The sequence below is a fragment of the Nyctereutes procyonoides genome, unplaced genomic scaffold (genome assembly GCF_905146905.1).
Source record: "Nyctereutes procyonoides isolate TBG_1078 unplaced genomic scaffold, NYPRO_anot_genome, whole genome shotgun sequence".
NCBI classification, from domain to species: domain Eukaryota; kingdom Metazoa; phylum Chordata; class Mammalia; order Carnivora; family Canidae; genus Nyctereutes; species Nyctereutes procyonoides.
This window is the reverse complement of record NW_026575026.1, coordinates 5756761-5776709: the sequence shown is the minus strand read 5'-3', so window position 1 is coordinate 5776709 and position 19949 is coordinate 5756761. Positions and strand designations below refer to the sequence as shown.

At 38.7% G+C, this 19949-nt stretch overlaps 1 protein-coding gene across 1 annotated transcript in view; it reads right to left on the bottom strand.

The window, feature by feature from the left end:
• CAMK4 (calcium/calmodulin dependent protein kinase IV) overlaps window positions 1–19949 on the bottom strand; it is a 198260-nt gene that overhangs the window by 49430 nt on the left and 128881 nt on the right. The window contains exon 5 of the mRNA XM_055315246.1: window positions 7207–7279. Coding sequence (XP_055171221.1) covers window positions 7207–7279 — 73 coding nt within the window. The remainder of the gene's footprint in view (window positions 1–7206; window positions 7280–19949) is intronic.

Here is a 19949-nt window from a genome sequence, read left to right as displayed (position 1 = left end):
CACATCCCTCCTGACTGACCCTGCCACAGCCTCCTAACTGGTCTCACTGCTTGTGGACTTCATGCTGCCGTCGGGATGACGGTCCTGTAGCAAAGGTCCCTCAGGTCTGCTCATCACCAGTCATATGAACCTCTTTTGAAACTCATGGTAGACCCTCAAGATGGGCTTCTCACTTCTTGCAAGCCCTGGGCCTCACCAAGTGTACTTCACTCCTGGCCATAGCCAAAGACCAGCAGTTCATGCCTTTGCACCTTTGGTCTATTATGTTCCCTAAAAATCTGTGGGAGAAAAGGAATATCCCTGAATTCCATTTCTTTCATACTGGCTGCCTGTTAAAACAATTTTTCTTTTAAAACCCAACTCAAATATAACTTCCTCTGGCAAGATTTTTCTGACTCAGTTTCTCTCTAGGTATACTGAATAGCTTTCTCTTTCTCTAGTCTGCAAAATGCATCAACAGATGCACATAGGTCACTGTACAGCTGTGTGCTTATGTGTCTATCTGGCCCATGAACTAGTCAGCTTCTTAATATATGTTCCTAGAATTGTGATTCTCCCAGAACTCAAGAGAGAGGAAGCCACTTAGATGGAATCTGACAAAATTCTGATATCATTATCACTGCTGATCATGACGTATAGAAACATTTAATAAGAAAGATACTCTGCCTCCCAGAAATTATTTTTAGATTTCTAGCTTTCTAATATTGAGCTATAATTTTCAGAATATAGACTATTTTTTGTTCCAAACTCTTTTCTGATAAAATACCTATGCTCTGGCTGAGCTGCTACTCTATTTAATTCTGTGTTTATAAATTAAAATATTAGAACATTAACAGAACTATTTTTTATTTCTTTTCTGGTAATTGTGATATCTCAATTCTTAATAAGACTATATAACTACTTTTACTTTTTACTGGTAAAGCTGTCATTATAGTGTTTCAGTGCTTTGAGCCTTGCATGAAAATCCATCCCCCAGAGATATTAAAATGTGAGTAACAAGAGACAAAATCCCTCCAGAAATAAATGCAAATACCATAGGAACTGACAGATTTAAAACAAGCCACAAAGAACCCCATATTTTCTGTTCTAGTGGCTCATTACTTAATTGAACTCTCGGAATCTTCTCACTGACAATAATGGACCCAAGTGGGAACAATATTCACAAAAACAAGTTATCAGAAGAGGCAAGCTCGCTACTGTTAATAACCTTAAACCTCACGATTTATCAGGGAGTGGATGTGTGCTTGGTATTCAGTGAAATTCAGTTAGTAGAAATTTGTGGGGACAAGAATCTTTTTATCAAGGAGTATGCCCTCTGTGTTATGTTTGGATGGATGAAAAATTACACAACTTGCTCTGACCACAGAATTATTAGTATATACTCAAAAGTTTATTCAAGAAGTTCAGTATCTTATTGCTTCAAGTAACAGGATATATAATTTAAAGTGGCAGAAATATTGAGAATCTTATTATCCTCTGAGATATCAAACAGGAGGAGAATTCTAAAGTGGTCTACTCTTTTCTCCACCTCCTTCAACACAATTATGTTTTTCTTCTTAATTACAAGACAGAAAAAGCAGTTTCCTGCATCATATGCAGACTTGACTATGCCACTGAAAAAGAGAAATGGGCTTTCCTCCCTTGGGTCTCCTTTTATTAAGAAGTTTTCCCAGAACCCACACTCAGAATACTTATCAGAATTCTCTGCTAAGGATCAGGTCATATGCCTTTGCTTAGCTGCAAGGGAGGCTGGGAAAAAAAACATTCTGACATCTTCCATCTTTATGAAGGTACATTGGCTCTATCAACAGAGAATAAGAGGTCAGGTAGAAGATGGTTTAAATGCGTCAAGAAATATAAATCTGATAATGTATATGTTGTCCACCAAATTTATAAATATTATCAAGGATGGTGCTCAGGACTAAATATAGACAGTGGTTTATTTTAATGCTGCTGCACTTGTTTTGATTTCATTGACTTCTAGAACCATTTCATGCACAGTAGTAAAGACTGAACATTTTAGATGATTATGAATAGGAATAGGAACTTAGAAAATTTATTTTTTGTTTCAAATAAATTCCTGAAAAAAAAAACAAATATATTCCTGTACCATTTATTAAGCGATTGGCTCTCAACTGTAAATCACCCTTCCTCAGTCCACTTTGAATTAGAAGTCACACCTTCCCTTCTTCTGCTGGCTTTCTGTTTGGCTCTGCTATTAGAGGGCGCTAGGGAGAGAGTAGAAGGTTGGAGGAGGATGAAGGGACCCATTCAGTCAGTCCTTGCTTTCTGTGCCTATCTTTCTGCTTGTTATTCCCATGCACCCTAAAGACATTTTTATTCTGCAGTGCGGATCATTCTAGCAGCAGCTGCTGACTGCAGTTTTTCCAGTGCTCACAGAACCAACCAGTGTTCCTCTTCAGCAACACCAGCTCTAACCGGCTAGAACACCATTCTCAAAGGTTGGAGTGCCAGCTTCGGGGGCAATTCCTCTAGCTCAGAGACTGGACACCAGCACCAGCCAGGCAGTGAGCCTTCATCACTCCTTCTTTAAATGTCTAAGCTTTAGGGACGCCTGGGTGGCTGAGCAGTTGAGTATCTGCCTTCAGCTCAGGGTGTGATCCCCGGGTCCTGGGATCGAGTCCCGCATCAGGCTCCCTGCAGGAAGCCTGCTTCTCCCTCTGCCTATATCTCCCTCTGCCTGTGTCTCTGCCTCTTTCTGTGTCTCTCATGAATAAATAAAATCCTTTTAAAAAAATAAAAAAAATTTCTAAGCTTTAATCATCTCACATGCTTTGTTCCCCTAGTCTGAGTAGAGGCTGCTTCCTGTAGGTGCTATCTCCATGGACCTTAGTTTAGTACTCCCCGTTTTCCTTTCCAGTTCTTCAAGAATTTACTCATCAATTCTTTATCAATAGATCCTTTAATAGGGTAAATCTGTTCCTTTTTAGGGGAGGCTACAGGTCTTAAAACCTTTTACCAAAAGAAGCCTGTACTACTTTTTTTTTTCTTGTCCTTATAATCATGTCCACATCCTGCTCTACTTCAATGTTCAGATGCCAAATTGGTTTCCATAACTTTAAAGAGTTAGATGCTTTTAAACATTATGACAATTTTTTAAAAAAAATTCTGACCCTAAATCTATTGCTATAGCAGACATATTTAAGTTCTGTAACCATTTCCTTTTATTTTATTAAATTCAATAGATACTCTATATCTATTGTATGTATAAATTTCTCCAGGCTCTCAAGTCATGACTTTGAAATTAAGACATACTATCTAAGAGAACTATGGCCACCAAAAGATGCAAAGTGGCATCAGGAGTGGGGTAAAAAAGCAAGATAGTGATTTTCTAGGGAACAGAGACAGTAGGACATCAGGAGGAACAAAAGAAGGACAGGAGGTGGTGGCAACAGGAAGAGACATCAGGGGTGATGGAATATTCCCTAGTTATCTTTTCAAGTAAATGGAAAAGGAGGGCTTTAAAAGTTAGGCACTGTGCTTTATGACAGATGAGGACATGATGACCCTTCCAGAATGTCCAGCTTGACCTAAAGCATCTGATTTGGGACAACCTGGAATTCACTTCAGGAGATAGAATACTCAAGAAGATTTAATGATCTGCCCTCACAGACTAACTGGATGAATTAAAAAAAAAACAACAACAACAGGAAAACATCTTTCAAATTTACTTTAAAAGCTTTCAAAAATTCTATTTAAAGCTTAAAAAGCAGAAGGAGCAAGATTATAGTCAGAGAAATACCGTGAAATGTTTGGGGCAAGAATTAGGGTGAAGCGGGGAGGAAGGGAAGGATTGTGCGATTTGTTACCTAAGGGGTATAGTTATCCCCACAACATTATTTCCCAAGAACTTTCCAATCTTTAAGCTTTCTGCTTCTGTGCTTTCAAAAGCCAGCCTAGATATAGTCTTCTAAGTGTGTGATACAGAGGAAATGTGAGATGTATCACTGATTACTTTGAGTTCCCAACTGTCCTATTTTTATAGCTATCTATAGCTATGTAGTTGACAATAAACTATTTCATAAATGTCAGCCACTTCCCTCAAGTTTAAAATTGCTTGCTTTTTACCTGGGGAAACACTTAGGGAAATGACTTTAACTTTTTTTTTTTCTCTAATTCTTAGTTGTAGCAATCAGAGAAAATTTGATTTTTATAAAACTTCTTTCAAAGAGTGACTTGAATGTGGTAATTTACTTTTATTTTTTTGCTCTTACTTATTTCTACTTTTTATTTTTTTATTGTTTAAGCTTTTCTTTTTAAATTCCCATAGTTAACATACAGTGTAATGTCAGTTTCAGGTATATACAGCGTTTTGACACTTCCGTACATCACAAGTGCACTCTTAATCTCCTTCACCTATTTCCCCCCTCCCCCCACCACCTCCCCTCTAGTAACCATCAGTTTGTTTTCTAGAGTTAGGAGTCTGTTTCCTGGTTTGCCTCTCTCTTTTTTTCCCCTTTGCCTGGTAACCTACTTACTAAACTGAAACTTTCTAAGTAGGTAGAATAACAATGTATTTTGTTTTAATTTGAGGATTAGCAGTAGACTAATCAACCCATCTTTGCAAATCTGGAATAGAGTTAAAGTCTAGTCCCTCTTTTCTATGTGGGGTATCCCCTATCTGGGGCATCCCTGTTGGGGGCCCTTTTACTCCTTAATTGGTGTAACTCCAATAGGTGGAAAAGTCTGATGCTGAAAGCATTCATTTCTCATTGATTGAATGAAGACAGAGTTCTCCCAGTTGTCTACCTGAGGTATCACTAAATTGAAGCATGCCCACTGTGACAAGCCAAAAGAATCAAGAGCTGACCTAAATGGATGGAGGCACCCAGAAAGAACGTATTGAAGAAGGTGCATTTTGAGCAAAAGGAAAAGAATTAAATGATAGTAAGAGCAGAAAAGAATCTCATGAATGGAAACAAGTTATAAGAAAGCTTTATTTCAGATGAAATGAGTAGAAAAATGACAATAAGGATGTTTCACTAAACGTATCAGCATCTAGAAAGACAAACAGAATAGTGACTATTCCTATTTTGATATCTTTTCAGCTATTTATTTGGTAAATATTTACCAAGCACTGACTATTGTCAGTTGACTTCAGTACTTAGCTGGGGAGGAGACATGTATGTATAGATTTACATCATCTAATATATCTTTACATGAATGTCCTGAGTCTCACGTTGCCTATCCTTTTCCCTCTTTTTTGAACACTGCTATGACTTCCATGCTTCATCTTATTTAGTCTTTTCCACAGCTTTGTTAGGTTGAATATTATGCCTATTTACATGAGAAAACTGAGGATTAGAAGTATTTAGTGATTGGGCCCAAGGCCCAGGCTCACCTATCTAGAAACCAAACCCAGCTCTGACTGACTCCCAAAATACTCTTAACTGTAACACTAGCTTCCTGCCTGATTTGGGTAAAGTGATGGTGGGCCAGTGCCAGCACATTTACTTAACTAGATAATCTATTGCATGTGGTAATGAGGAATGATGTTTTTATTTTTTTTATTTTTTATATTTATTTATTTATTTTTTTTTTTATTTTTTTATTTTTTGAGAAATGATGTTTTTAAATGGGTATTTAAGAAAGGCATAAAACTGCCATTACTGAACTCAAGTGACAAGATGAAAGCAGGGACCGCAAAAGAGAATTCTAGACCTATACATTTAAGGACAGGAACTGGAAGCAACTACAAGTTTTGTTTTGTTTGTTTTGTTTAATAAAGGGGCAGTCCTAGCATGGTAGGAAGCAGGGTTACGTTCATGGGCAGTAGAAGAAGACCCCACTGACGTTGGAAAGGTGGATGTGAGGAGAGACGGTAAGGGCAGAGCTCCTAAGCTGGCACGCTCAGGAAACCAGGGATGGTGACTAGCCTATGTTTGACCAAAAAATCTAGAATGGAGTGATTATTTTGGGCATGGTTAAGAGGATGAATTTGAAATTCAATATTCATGTGATTAGGAGCTGTGTTGTGTACTGGAGAGTAAAATTTCAGGCCATCCTCTCCAGCTTTTATCCACCCCAAATTCAAACATTTTCTCCCCCACCATAGCAAAAAGACCAACACAGTTTTACAGGAAGGAACAATGTGGAAAGAGTGGGCCTATTGAACTTGGTGTTGATAGCTCAATCGTGGGTTTGGTTAGACGCCAGATCTGCTATCTCTAGCAGTCCTGTGCACTTTGTGGAGACTGTGTTTTCCCTTTTCCTCAATGATAGATGAGCTAGTTAGATGCCAGAGTCTCTCCGTCTTTCCTTCCTTCTCTCCCTTCTTCCCTCTCTCCTCCTTCCTGTTTTGGTTGGGGGAAAAGTTCATAGGATGTGCGTTTTTGTTACTGTGGCTGGTTCCTCAAGATACTGAATGATGATTTTACTTAGATAACTGACTCTAAACAATAGAATATAACTTAACTCGAGGTATATTTTAGAGATTTGTCTCTTTAACCCTGATAAATATCTTCCCTTGGGCTTCATTCTGTTTGTTTAGAGAATAATTTGTTCTGACTTTATATTCAATAAATGAATCACCAAAGTGTTCCAGCACCTATTAGACACCATTAAATCTATGGGAAGGTTTTCATCAGTGGAGTCTGTCTTATCTAGGCAGATTTTTCCTTATTAATTCAATCCAACAAGCTTCTCAAAATTCTGTTTTTGTGTAAATATGGGTACACATTTCCATTATTAACTTACAAAACTTTGTTCTCGTTAAAAACATCAACTTGTATTTCTTCCTTAAAAAAATAAAATTGTCAGAATTTTTACTTGAATTCTTACTTCTTGTCTTGAAAGAAAAATCAATAACCCCTATCCTCCCAGATCTATATTTATCACATTCTGCCTCCCTCCACTTCCCTGCTGAATAACAAAAACAATGGAGAAACAAACTCAAGAAATGGAAAGAAAGAGAGGAGAACGACTATAAGCCCCAAAGTCTGATTTGATTTCATAATAATGGGAAATTATGTTAACAGACTGATGGCATCTTACAGGAGGACCACATCTTTCGGAGTGAGAGTAATCAAGAGAAAATATAAACGTACTCAGCATACTGTCTACCAAGCATTTCGCACTGTTTTGCTATGAATGTCACAGCTGGTCACAGACATGCATGGTGAGGGATGATTCTGCACAAGGACAAGGTTACCAAGAGTCACACTAGTGCTGTCACTTCATACTTACGGCAACTGCCTCCAGGATTTGTTTAACAGCATCTGCAGCATCTCGTTCACTATAATATCCCTTCTCCACAATCCTAAAAAAAGAATCAGGAAATTCTTCTCAGACACATGCATTCAGGGGAATGGATATGAAAAGAGGTTAAATGAATTAATGTTAAGGAAAAGCTACACAACTGCAACAGGTTAGCATGACACGGGGGGGGGGGGGGGGAATATTTCCATGAACTGATACTCTAGAAACCTTGGGTGTCTTTAGGAAAATGAAAGCATGCATTTTGCCTAGGCTTGAACTCTCCATCCTATCTGAGGACAAAAAAAGTCTTTTAAAACTCTGTACTGGGAATTGTGTTAAACACATACCAAGTAGACAACATACCACAAATCATCCCACGTAATTGTTACACAGCTTCAATATTTATTAACTCATGGCCAGTGTTTTATCTACCCAATCAATTATTTATTTACCATCCTCTTTTTTTATTTTGAAGCGAATATCAGACATCTCAATTTCCTTCATAAATAAATAGTTGTCTCTAAAAAATAAAGGACCTTTTATAACTCCTAACTACAATGCCATTATACAGTTTCTTAATATTTTCAAATACACAGAGTTTCAAATTCCCAACTGTCTTGGACATGTTAAAATTTTTAAACTTTTTTTTTTACAGATTTTATCTGTTTATTTATTTATGTGAGACACAGAGAGAGAGGCAGAGACACAGGCAGAGGGAGAAGCAGGCTCCATGCAGGGAGCCCGACGTGGGACTTGATCCCGGGACTCTAGGATCACGCCCTGGGCCGAAGGCAGTGCTAAACTGCTGAGCCATCTGGGGATCCTGGACATGTTAAAATTTGTTTGGATTTGTATCCAAATAAGGTCCACATGATTTGACTGGTATCTGTGTCTTTTATCCTCCCTTTGCCTATAACTCCTCACCACCTCCTTCTGCCCTCCTCCTTTCTCTCCAACTGACTTTCTATTCCAAATAAATGACTTGTTCTTTACGCTTGGATGTGGACAAGGAATCTTTCTTTTCCTTTAAGAAATCCTTCTTTTAATTTAAGTCTTTTCCATTTTAATTTCAAGAATGTTTTCCTGAATCAGAATGCTTTATTTCTTTTCTTCCATTGCTTCAGTTTTCTTTTTTGGGGTATGCAATTATATGTATTAGGAGTTTTTCCACTTTCAATTTATATTGTTCTTTCTCCTATGACTTTCCTAATTTTAGTATTAAGTAATACTAACTTTAATATTCTGCAGATTATACTTTCATCTATTTTGTGGGCATATCCTCCTGTGACGCTGATTTTTTGTGCTCTTATAATTATTTTGCATTGCAATTAATGGAGACACCTGTCTGTTGCTGCTTACTTGTAAGCAACGGTGGTTTCCTTAACCTTTTTGACAGACTAATGGGTCAGGATATCTTTTCTAGTTTCATGGCTCTTGACAGATTACTTTCATGAAGCATTCAAAATTATGACCTCATATTTTCTGAGATCCCTTCTCCTCTCTCGGGAACTTCATCCCTTGCCTCTACATATCTGCTCTGGTTACTGGAGTCTCTTCCCAGCAGTTTCTACAATTTACCCAAGGGGGCTTCAGATATTAGTCTCAGGAGTTCACAGGGCTCTGACTGCATTAGTCTCTTCAGACCTTACTATGGGTACAGAGCTTGCGCTTTTCAGAAATTTGGAGGCAAAAAGCCTTCACAGTTTCAGCTGCTCTTGTATTGGCCCATTCTGCTTCTCAGTGATTTGGAGGCTTTGGAGATTTAAGTGTTCACCTAGTCTTAGGTTCATCAACGTCCTCTTGCTTCCTGTAACATAGATGCTAATACCACGTGGCTCTTGCAATTATCATTAGTTTGTCCTCATTCACTTGTTTTCTAGACTTCACAGGGAACCTTGTCACCTGGTTTTGTTAGATACTGTCTGTGAGTTTTTGTTTTTTCTGTCCTAGTTTCTCTGTCTATTCTTATAGGGATATTTGGAAAGACAGGAAAACCACATTGTTGCTGTTTCTATCTTCCCAAAAGTTCAAGAAAAAACATTTTTGATAGCACTGAAGATTACCAACTTGCATAAGGTGCTTTCAACTGACAAAAAGTTTATGGTGAAAACAGGTCTGAATAAAAGGTAAATTCAAAACATATAAGACACAAAACTTCAACAATTTTTGTGGTTTTGCACTGAAATTTTTAGACTGTTAATATCTTAAGTAGCACATTTATTTTTCAGAAAATATCTTCCTTTTTTTTATATGTTGTTGTAAAAAGTTGTAAATTCTTGAAGTAGCTGGTGTTAAAAGCTGGATTTAAAAATCTAGAAAATATTTCCAAAATAGGGGATGGATGATGAGGAAAAGCAGAAAAAAAAGCAGATATAAAATAAATAATACATAAGAAGATACCTTAAATGACCATAATTATTAAGATTCAAAAAAAACATACTGATGCAAAAATTCCAACTATTTTTTCTATGCAATTATTCAGAACATTGTAAAGAAACACAAACTCATCTTTTCAAAGGATGAAAGGTGGAACATCCTTCCTCACCTTTTTATTTATTGGATACCTGTTAAGTATCATATTTCAAATAAAATGTGAAAGTAGATTACAATATTCAGGAAGTCAATATTAACTGGCTCTTGAAAATCAATTTTCATACAATATTTCCTTACAAGATTACACATTCCTCCAATTTATGATTAAGTTATGATGTCTACTTATTAAAAGTTTAATTGAAGTAATTACTTGTACTATACTTTCTGAACATGTAAAAATTAAGCACGAGAGAAGAGGAAAAGAAGGACGACTATGTCAGGGTAAGTCGAGAACTTAGGCTACCATTACATCAGCCTCTGCATTTTGTTCTAAATGTGGATTTTGTGGTACGTCCATGAACCAACTCAAATGTAATTAGTGTCTCTTCTGTGTGTGGCACCTGCACTCTCAGCAGCTTGGCTTTCTCCAGTCCTGTTAAAGGAGGAGAGTTGTTACAAAGATGGTGGAAAAGAAGAGCTGATAGTTAACTTTATTTCTACATCCCATTCTTCTCAGAGGAGGATAAAAATCAGCTACCTCCTGGCCTGTGAAAATCAGTGTCAATTTCCCCGATGGCCACTCACCAAGGCTAGAGCTTTCTCACAACAACTTCGTGGTACCTCTCTAGGGGGTGCTACTGATGGCTTAGTCTTTGTTGAGCGCTACTCCTTGGGGTTGTCCAGAGCCAACCTGCACAACCACGGACAGCCTCCCTGATGAGAAATCCTCTTTGTCGTCTACTCAATACATGAGTTCTTACAAACATCCCTACCTCTTAAAGGGGCAGTGCTTCACACACTAGAATACAGGCAGTGCTTCTCTGTATTTTGATTTATTATCACTTCTCAAGTTTTGGCCTAAATATGATGTTCACGCATTTTCCTTTGGGTACAATTTAGAATTAAGTGCTTGTGTTCAGAATGTGGCCTTGTGAGTGAAAATTTAGAGACTAGCTGGATAAAGGAGTGAATTTTCTTGGGATCTGTTTTCAGGTAGGATAGAAGGAAGAACAGTAGGTATAAGAATAGTTAATGGAAATCTCACTAATTTTCCACAATATAAGTTAAATTAATAAAATATTTCATCTATTAATAAAAAGGATACATTCTAATAAATATGTCCATTCATTCATTTATTCAATAAATATTAGGAATGACTGTTATAGGCTGGGCATTTAGTAGTGAACCAGACATGGCCTCTGCACTCATGGGATTTCTCTTGGTATAAGCAGACAGAGAACCATCAACCACTGTGCTACCTGCTATGACAGAAGTATTAGAAAATGACCTGAGAGCTCACAGAGAGGGCCAGTGATCTATTGTGGAGGCCGCACAGGGTGGGAAAGGGATTCCAGAGGTAGCTGATATGTCAGCTCAGATCTCAAGGGGGTACAGAAGTTTCCAAGTGCAGAAAGGGTGGGATAGGTGTGGAGGAGCAGGGACTGGAGGGGAAGGAGATTGCTCCAAGTAAAAGAACCAACACTACAGGGAGAATTAAGGACTGTGGATGGCGTGGTGATGGCCAATCAATATTTCTGTCTAACATGAGCCAGGTACTTCCTGAAATCTATAAAGAATACTGTTTGGGTCCTGCCCCAGATAGTACAGAAATTATTAACAAAAACATCACCATAGATGTAATATATGTTTTACTAAGGTCTGTAGAGTCAAAAGAGTTATAAACTCTATTGTCAGAGATGCCCCTAGAGCAGATATGTGGGACAGGAGCACAGAATGCGGTGCCTTCCCCACCCCATCCCCATGAGCTCTGCTTGCCACAGCATGGCCCTACTATCAGAATTTAACTGCGTCTCTACCAGGCTCCTTCTGCCCAAAGGAATTTTGTTCCCAGTTCATTTGTTCATCAGAGCATCACAAAGGCAGGTTTCTGGAACTCAGACATTCAACTTTAATTATTTTATCAGCTGAACTACCACTCAGGCCATGCGTGGCTGACTAGAAAGATCAGTTACAGTGAACTTCACAAGTTGCAAATTCAGGTTTATAATCGACAGCTAGGACAGCAAGTGAAGACATCAGTAACCAAGCAAAGGAAAATGAAGTCTTGCAATCTTTTTCATTTAGGCATGACTACAATAGGTATGTTTGGTCAATGCCTTCTGCAGGTCATTGTGAGAAAATTCTTAGCCTTCTCACTAGATTGTTGTTTCGATCACCCACAGGGCCTAGCTCCAAACACTGCTCATAGTAGGCAGTCAATAAATATTTGTAGAATCAATACTAAGTTCCAAGTAAATGAGTGCCAGAGAAATTTCAGATGTTGGATGGTTGAACAACTCCTTTGCCTGGGTTCCTTCTCATAGGGAACAAAGCACTGGACTGGGAAGTGATGCTCACCACAAGCACACTGGCTATCGATCCAGAGGGAGAGCAGCCGTACAGATGCTTCCCAAAGCAAAATGCAACAAGTAGAGAGGTTATTGTTGATCTTAGGAATCATTCATAGTATCTAGATATTATTGTAATAACATGATCTTTTTAGAAACTTATTTTGAATAAAATCAAAGTGATTCAAATTAGCAAAATACAGCATTTGTTTCATAAGGCAACACATAACAATTTCTACATAAAATTTAGCTGGAATTAAAAAAAAGTTGCCATGTATATATAGCCAAGGATTTATAGCTTTATACAAAATATACTAGTGCCTTCAATTTTTAGAAACAATGAAATATTCAATCATTGTATGTGTTTTAGAACTGTAGAAATTGGATAATTTTGGTTGATAGTTTTGGTTTTTATGTTTAAACATATTTACTGCTCTATTTCTCCTCAGATTTAGCAAACTAATTTCCTTTTCATGCTCTATAAAATAATAAGAAAGCAGTTCGGATGTCATCAGCATCTTAGGATCGTTTTCAAAGGCCCAGGGCCATGAAGTTTGCAGCTATGTGGCAAGATTTCTCATCATTCCACTGTGAACTGGGCTAGAAGACTCAGGGCTAAAAACAAAATCTTTCCTAGGATTTTAATCACAACAGGACCCAAAAGGCTACCCTGGGATCTCCATTTGCCAGGGCCTCCGTCACTAACAGGCCTAGCCGACATCCACAGACCTGGGAAGAGAGTGCACGGGGGACGTGTTCCCAGGCTGTGACTCTCCGACTTCCACAGGCTTTCTTAGGCCCAGAAGGTGCTTTTTACTGCCACTGTTTGCTGTGTGGGTGCGCATGCTCCTCTCCCCCACAGTTGGGACTATTTTCCTTCTCATCATTTTAAAATTGCAGGATAAAAAAGCACAGGCAATGCCTATTTCTCTCCACGGATCTGTTGGAAATATGACTTGTGCATTTGTTGCTGTCACCTTAATTGCTGCAAATTGAATTGAGCACATCTCCAGCCGGGCAGTTAGCACCAGCAATGCAGCTGAAGAGCTCTAATCTGATCATGTCCTGAGGCCCTCAGACTTCCTGGCACGTAGATTAGGAGCCCTACTGCTCCCCCCACCAGTGACAGCTTTTTCTCTAATGGAGGCGCTATTGGAGGACTGTAGGTTTTGTAAGAAAAGCACTGGTCTGATGACAATGTGCACTTGAAGGATCAAATGACAGAGGAGTTTCAGGAACCAAGGCTTAAGGGCTGCCAGCACACGACATGCTGGTGTACGTATAAAGTGAATTCTGCTGTGCCCTGTGTCAATCCACTCCTTTATAAGCTTCATTCACTGCCCTTTCTCATTTCATTCCCCTCTACCCTTTAGCTGCTAATTTTTGATGTCTCACGTAAAATACAGCTCAAAGATTCTATTCTACCCTGAAGCCATTTCTGCCTTAGAAGATACCCTGATTTTGTGCCCAAAGTACTATGTTTATGTCCCAATGATAGCACATGTTATTCCCACATGAAGACCTACAGCCAAATCTGTGGCCAACCTCTCAGAAATATAAAGTATCTTATGATATATGTCTTTTGTGTACTGCCTCTTATTTTTATTTCCTTTTTAGTTCCTTGTCCTCATATCTTGTGATATTGTGGTTGCCCCTGCAAGCCCTAACACATCTTTGGGAAATGATGGTGGTATTAAAAAGCAATATTAGGGGCCGTATCACATTTTTCCTTTCCTGTTCTAGACTAGGAACTTCTTGAGGGTCACAGCAATGTGCTAAGGTTAATGTGATGGTGAGAAGGAAATAAAGGTGGGTGGTGAAGCCAGAAGAGTCGGGTGAGGCCAGACTGAGTTGTTTTGTTTGTCATGTTTAAGAGAACTAAGTTTTGGGGAGTAGACTTTTGGGCTGACCTGATCAGATAATCAGTGCTTTAAACAGAGATGGATGGCAGACAGGGAAACTAATGCCAGTTAGGAGTCTGTTGCAATGGAAAAGTGAATGTGAAGACTCAAAAGGGCATAAGCAGTGGGAAAGGGGAGAGAGAATGGTCTGAGGGCTGCTCAGAGAAAGAGTCACAGGAAAGGGGCTGGGAAGTGAGAGGAAGAGGGAGAGTTCAGTGCAGACCAGCTCAGATAAGCTAAGTCAGCTCAGGGAGTTAGGAGGACGAAGCAGGACTGAGGGAGGGCCTGAGGAGACACTGATCTAGAAGTGCCCATGGGATGTACAGGTGGAAATGTCTAGCAGACTGTTTAAAATAAAGTTTTCATCTCCGCTGAGACAGCAGCCAGCAGCGTGGCTGAAGCCACAGGAGAGTGTCCAACTTACCCACAGGGAATGTGGGAAGAACTTTAGGGAAGGGCGACACTTAAAGGATGGAAAGAGGAAGCGGAACTCAGGAAAGAGATCAAGGAGGAGAAAACTGAAAAAGCCAAATAAAATCCAAGGGAAAAGAGATGATGTCATGCCACATGAAGGACATGGAGAGGGTTAGCCAGCAGTGTGAAATACCATGGACCAGACGTTAAAAATGTCCAACCTCCTCAGGAGACCCTCAGAGTTCCTCAAAAATCGTTACTCTTGCCTAGTTTGTTTTCACATTCCCACTTAACAAACCTCACTACTTCTTCCCTCAAGTGGTCCATTGTCTCCCAGCCATTGTTAGTGATACATTTCTGTTCTACAACAATACTGTTAAAATAGAGCCTAACAAGTCTGAACTACTTAAACCTCTTACAGGCTCCCCTTCCCCAACATTCTCCCAGCCCTAAGCAATCACAGCTCTGCCGTTTCTATAGATTTGACCCTTCTAGAAATTCCATATAAAAGGAGACATAGTCCCTCTGTCAGGTGATTACTAGGCTAAATGTACAGTCCCTAAATATAACCACTACTTCTCTTGCTTATTGACCACTTGTAGTTTTTAAAAGAGTATTTTCAGTTTGGAAAACTGGTCTAGCAGGGCTAGACCAGAAGACAGACTGGCTGCCTGATTTGGGAACATCATTTACCTTTCCTCATTCTCAGCTGCCATCTCTGTAAAAGTGGGGGCAATGGTTTTTCATCTTCTTTACCCCAAAGCGTTGCTATAAAAGAGGAAAATACACTAGTGTCTGGGAAAGGACTTTTAAAACCCCATATATTGATTTTTTTGTTCTCAGCAACAGTGGGGTAGACAAGCTTCCAGGCAAGAACAATGAAAACAAGCTACATAAAATATTGTTTAAAAATGTATTTGAAGACATCAGAGAGTTTACCAAAGAAGTAAAGGCTTCAGGAGCCAAGAAAAACCCAGCAAAGCAAACCTAACATCTGATGCCTCTGTTTTCCCTTTAAAGGCTTTGACTGAGGCATTTATTGACTTGACATCAGTAGCTAACAGGCTGAGAAGATGAACAAAGCTTCTGGCCATCTCACAGGATGGAGAGAACAGAAGTTGGCATTTAGGGTCTGTCAAGAAAGGAGGCCCTGGAACAATCTCCTGACTTAAATTGGAACCCTTAAAGAGCAAAACCCTATGAGTAAGAGTTGACAAGAAATAGATCTGCCTTCAGGAAGCCCAGCTTTGAATCAACCCAATATCTGATTGGACTAAAGTGATCTGCTCCTTACCTTAACTGCCTGCAAAAGAAAATACACTTTTTTGGAAGGTTACATATTTAAAGCCTATGTATGTTTTATACATAATGTTTGGCATTTGAACAAGCATAATCAGACAAGCAAAAACCCAAGTAGAAAACAGGAAAAAAAACACAATTTAAACATTCATAATATATTCTGATATTGGAGTAAGACAAAAATCAGGAAAAAAATACCTCTTCAAAAATTTAATTGGAAGAGTGTAATGATACTACTAAATTAGCTGCTTTAAAATATAATTGTTAGGAAATACAAACGATTTTAAAAACATATTATGAGCAGCTATATGCCAATAAAATTAGGCGATCTAGAAGAAATGGACGTATTTCTGGAAAACCACAAACTACCAAAACTGGAACAGGAAGAAATAGAAAACCTGAACAGGCCGATAACCAAGGAGGAAATTGAAGCAGTCATCAAAAATCTCCCAAGACACAAAAGTCCAGGGCCAGATGGCTTCCCAGGGGAATTCTAGCAAACGTTTAAAGAAGAAATCATACCTATTCTACTAAAGCTGTTTGGAAAGATAGAAAGGGATAGAATACTTCCAAACTCATTCTATGAGGCCAGCATCACCTTAATTCCAAAACCAAAGACCCCACCAAAAAGGAAAATTAAAGACCAATATCCCTGATGAACATGGATGCAAAAATTCTCAACAAGATACTAGCCAATAGGAGCCAACAATACATTAAGAAGACTATTCACCATGACCAAGTGGGATTTATCCCCAGGATGCAAGGCTGGTTCAACACTTGTAAAGCAATCGTTGTGATTGATCATATCAGCAAGAGAAAAAACAAGAACCATATGATCCTCTCAGTAGATGCAGAGAAAGCATTTGACAAAATACAGCATCCATTCCCGATCAAAACTCAGAGTGTAGGGATAGAGGGAACTTTCCTCGCATCTTAAAAGCCATCTACAAAAAGCCCACAGCAAATATCATTCTCAATGGGGAAACACTGGGAGCCTTTCCCCTAAGATCAGGAACAAGACAGGGATGTCCACTCCCACCACTGCTATTCAACATAGTACTGGAAGTCCTAGCCTCAGCAATCAGACAACAAAAAGGCATTAAAGGCATTCAAATTGGCAAAGAAGAAGTCAAACTCTCCCCTCTCCGCAGATGACATGATACTCTACATAGAAAACCCAAAAGCCTCCACCCCAAGATTGCTAGAACTCACACAGCAATTCGGCAGTGTGACAGGATACAAAATCAATGCCCAGAAGTCAGTGGCATTTCTATGCACTAATAATGAGACTGAAGAAAGAGAAATTAAGGAGTCAATCCCATTTACAATTGCACCCAAAAGCATAAGATACCTAGGAATAAACCTAACCAAAGAGGTAAAGAATCTATACCCTAAAAACTATAGAACACTTCTGAAAGAAATTGAGGAAGACCAAAGGAAATGGAAAAATATTCCATGCTCACGGACTGGAAGAATTAATATTGTCAAACTGTCCGTGCTACCCAGGGCAATTTACACATTTAATGCAATCCCTATAAAAATACCATGGACTTTCTTCAGAGAGTTGCAACAAATTATCTTAAGATTTGTGTGGAATCAAAAAAGACCCCGAATAGCCAGGGGAATATTAAAAAAGAAAACCAGGGATCCCTGGGTGGCGCAGCGGTTTGGCGCCTGCCTTTGGCCCAGGGCGCGATACTGGAGACCCGGGATCGAAGCCCACGTCAGGCTCCCGGTGCATGGAGCCTGCTTCTCCCTCTGCCTGTGTCTCTGCCTCTCTCTCGCTCTGTATGACTATCGTAAATTAAAAAAAAAATTAAAAAAGAAAACCATAGCTGGGGGCATCACAATGCCAGATTTCAGGTTGTACTACAAAGCTGTGGTCATCAAGACAGTGTGGTACTGGCACAAAAATAGACACATAGATCAATGGAACAGAGTAGAGAATCCAGAAGTAGACGTTTAACTTTATGGTCAACTAATATTCGACAAAGGAGGAGAGACCATCCACTGGAAAAAAGACAGTCTCTTCAATAAATGGTGCTGGGAAAATTGGACATCCACATGCAGAAGAATGAAACTGGACCATTCTCTTACACCAGACACAAAGATAAACTCAAAATGGATAAAAGATCTTAATGTGAGACAAGATTCCATCAAAATCCTAGAGGAGAACACAGGAAACACCCTTTTTGAACTCGGCCACAGCAACTTCTTGCAAGATACATCCATGAAGGCAAGAGAAACAGAAGCAAAAATGAACTATTGGGACTTCATTAAGAGAAGAAGCTTTTGCACAGTAAAAGATACCATCAACAAAACTAAAAGACGACCTACAGAATGGGAGAAGATATTTGCAAATGACTTATCAGATAAAGGATAAAGAACTTATTAAATTTAACAGCAAAGAAACAAACAACCCATCATGAAATGGGCAAAAGTCATGAACAGAAATTTCACCAAAGACATACATGTGGCCAACAAGCACATGAGAAAATGCTCCGCATCACTTGCCATCAGGGAAATATAAATCAAAACCACAATGAGATCCCACCTCACACCAGTGAGAATGGGGAAAATTAACAAAACAGGAAACCACAAATGTTGGAGAGGATGCGGAGAAAAGGGAACCCTCTTACACAGTTGGTGGGAAGGTGACCTGGTGCAGCCACTCTGGAAAACTGTGTGGAGGTTCCTCAAAGAGTTAAAAATAGATCTGCCCTATGGCCCAGCAACTGCACTGCTGGGGATTTACCCCAAAGATACAGATGCAGTGAAACGCGGGGCCCCCTGCACCCTGATGTTTATAGAAGCAACGTCCACAACAGCCAAACTGTGGAAGGAGCCTTGGTGTCCATCGACAGATGATGAATAAAGATGTGGTCTCTGTATACAATGGGATAGTCCTCAGCCATTAGAAACGACAAATACTCACCATTTGCTTTGACGTGGATGGAACTGGAGGGTATTATGCTGAGTGAAGTAAGTCAATCGGAGGACAAACATTATATGGTCTCATTCATTTGGGGAATATAATAGTGAAAGGGAATAAAGGGGAAGGAAGAAGAAATGGGTAGGAAATATCAGAAAGGGACAGAGAACATGGAAGACTCCTAACTCTGGGAAACGAACAAGGGGTGGTGGAAAGGGAGGAGGGTGGGGGGTGGGGGTGACTGGGTGACGGGCACTGAGGGGGGCACTTGATGGGATGAGCACTGGATGTTATGCTGTATGTTGGCAAATTGAACTCCAATAAAAAACAAAAATAAATAAATAAATAAATAAATAAATAAATAAATAATAAAATATAATAAAATATAATTGTTTTCTGGAATAAAAGAAAGAAAAGAAAATTTATTCTTAAGGCAAATAACCTCACATTATGGCCACTAAAAAAAATGCAGTGAATTTCTAAGAATTATGTTGTGATTGAGAAGGATGAAACAGAAAACCTCTGGAGCTTTTCTTCGACACAAAATAATCACTGGCTTTATTCCAAAAATTTTAATCAATTGTCCTATGCACTTTCCTATTTATATTCTACATGAAACAGCAGATTCCACTTGGATTTTTACTATGCTTAGTTTTTTAGAAGCACCATGGAATAGATTTTTTGCTAATAAAATACAACCATTTTGACTATATTAGACGAACATAATTATTTCTTCATCAATTGCTCCATTATTTCATTCATTAGAAACAATAAACGTCATCATTCAAACAGGAATGAATTTTGATCATCACAATTAAATGAATTTGGTTTTGACCTAAGTACAGGAAAAAGGGACCATATTATGATTTGTAACCCTCAAGAATGAAAGCAATACATGGATAATAATGCAGGACATATTTTCAGCTTGATACAATTTTAAAGATAACTATAGAATTAAATAATCTAATGGAGAAACCAAATCCATCTCAGATATTGCAACAGATACGTGGATAATAACTTTCAGGAGGAATAAAGTCTATGATCTAAGACCACTACGAGTTTTTAAGTGATTGAGTGCTTTACTGGCTGTCTGCCATTCTTTATGTCTTCTGTTAAATCTGAATATTTCATCCATTTATCTCTGTAAATGAAATTTATCAACAGTATTTAGTTTTTCATTTTTACCTGTTCCATTATATCAACTAAACTACAAGATGAGAGAATAAGAATCTTTTCATGAAAAAAAGGGTTGGAGAGGGATGGAAAGAGACTTTCTTCCAAAATAATTCAAACAAATAGAGGTGA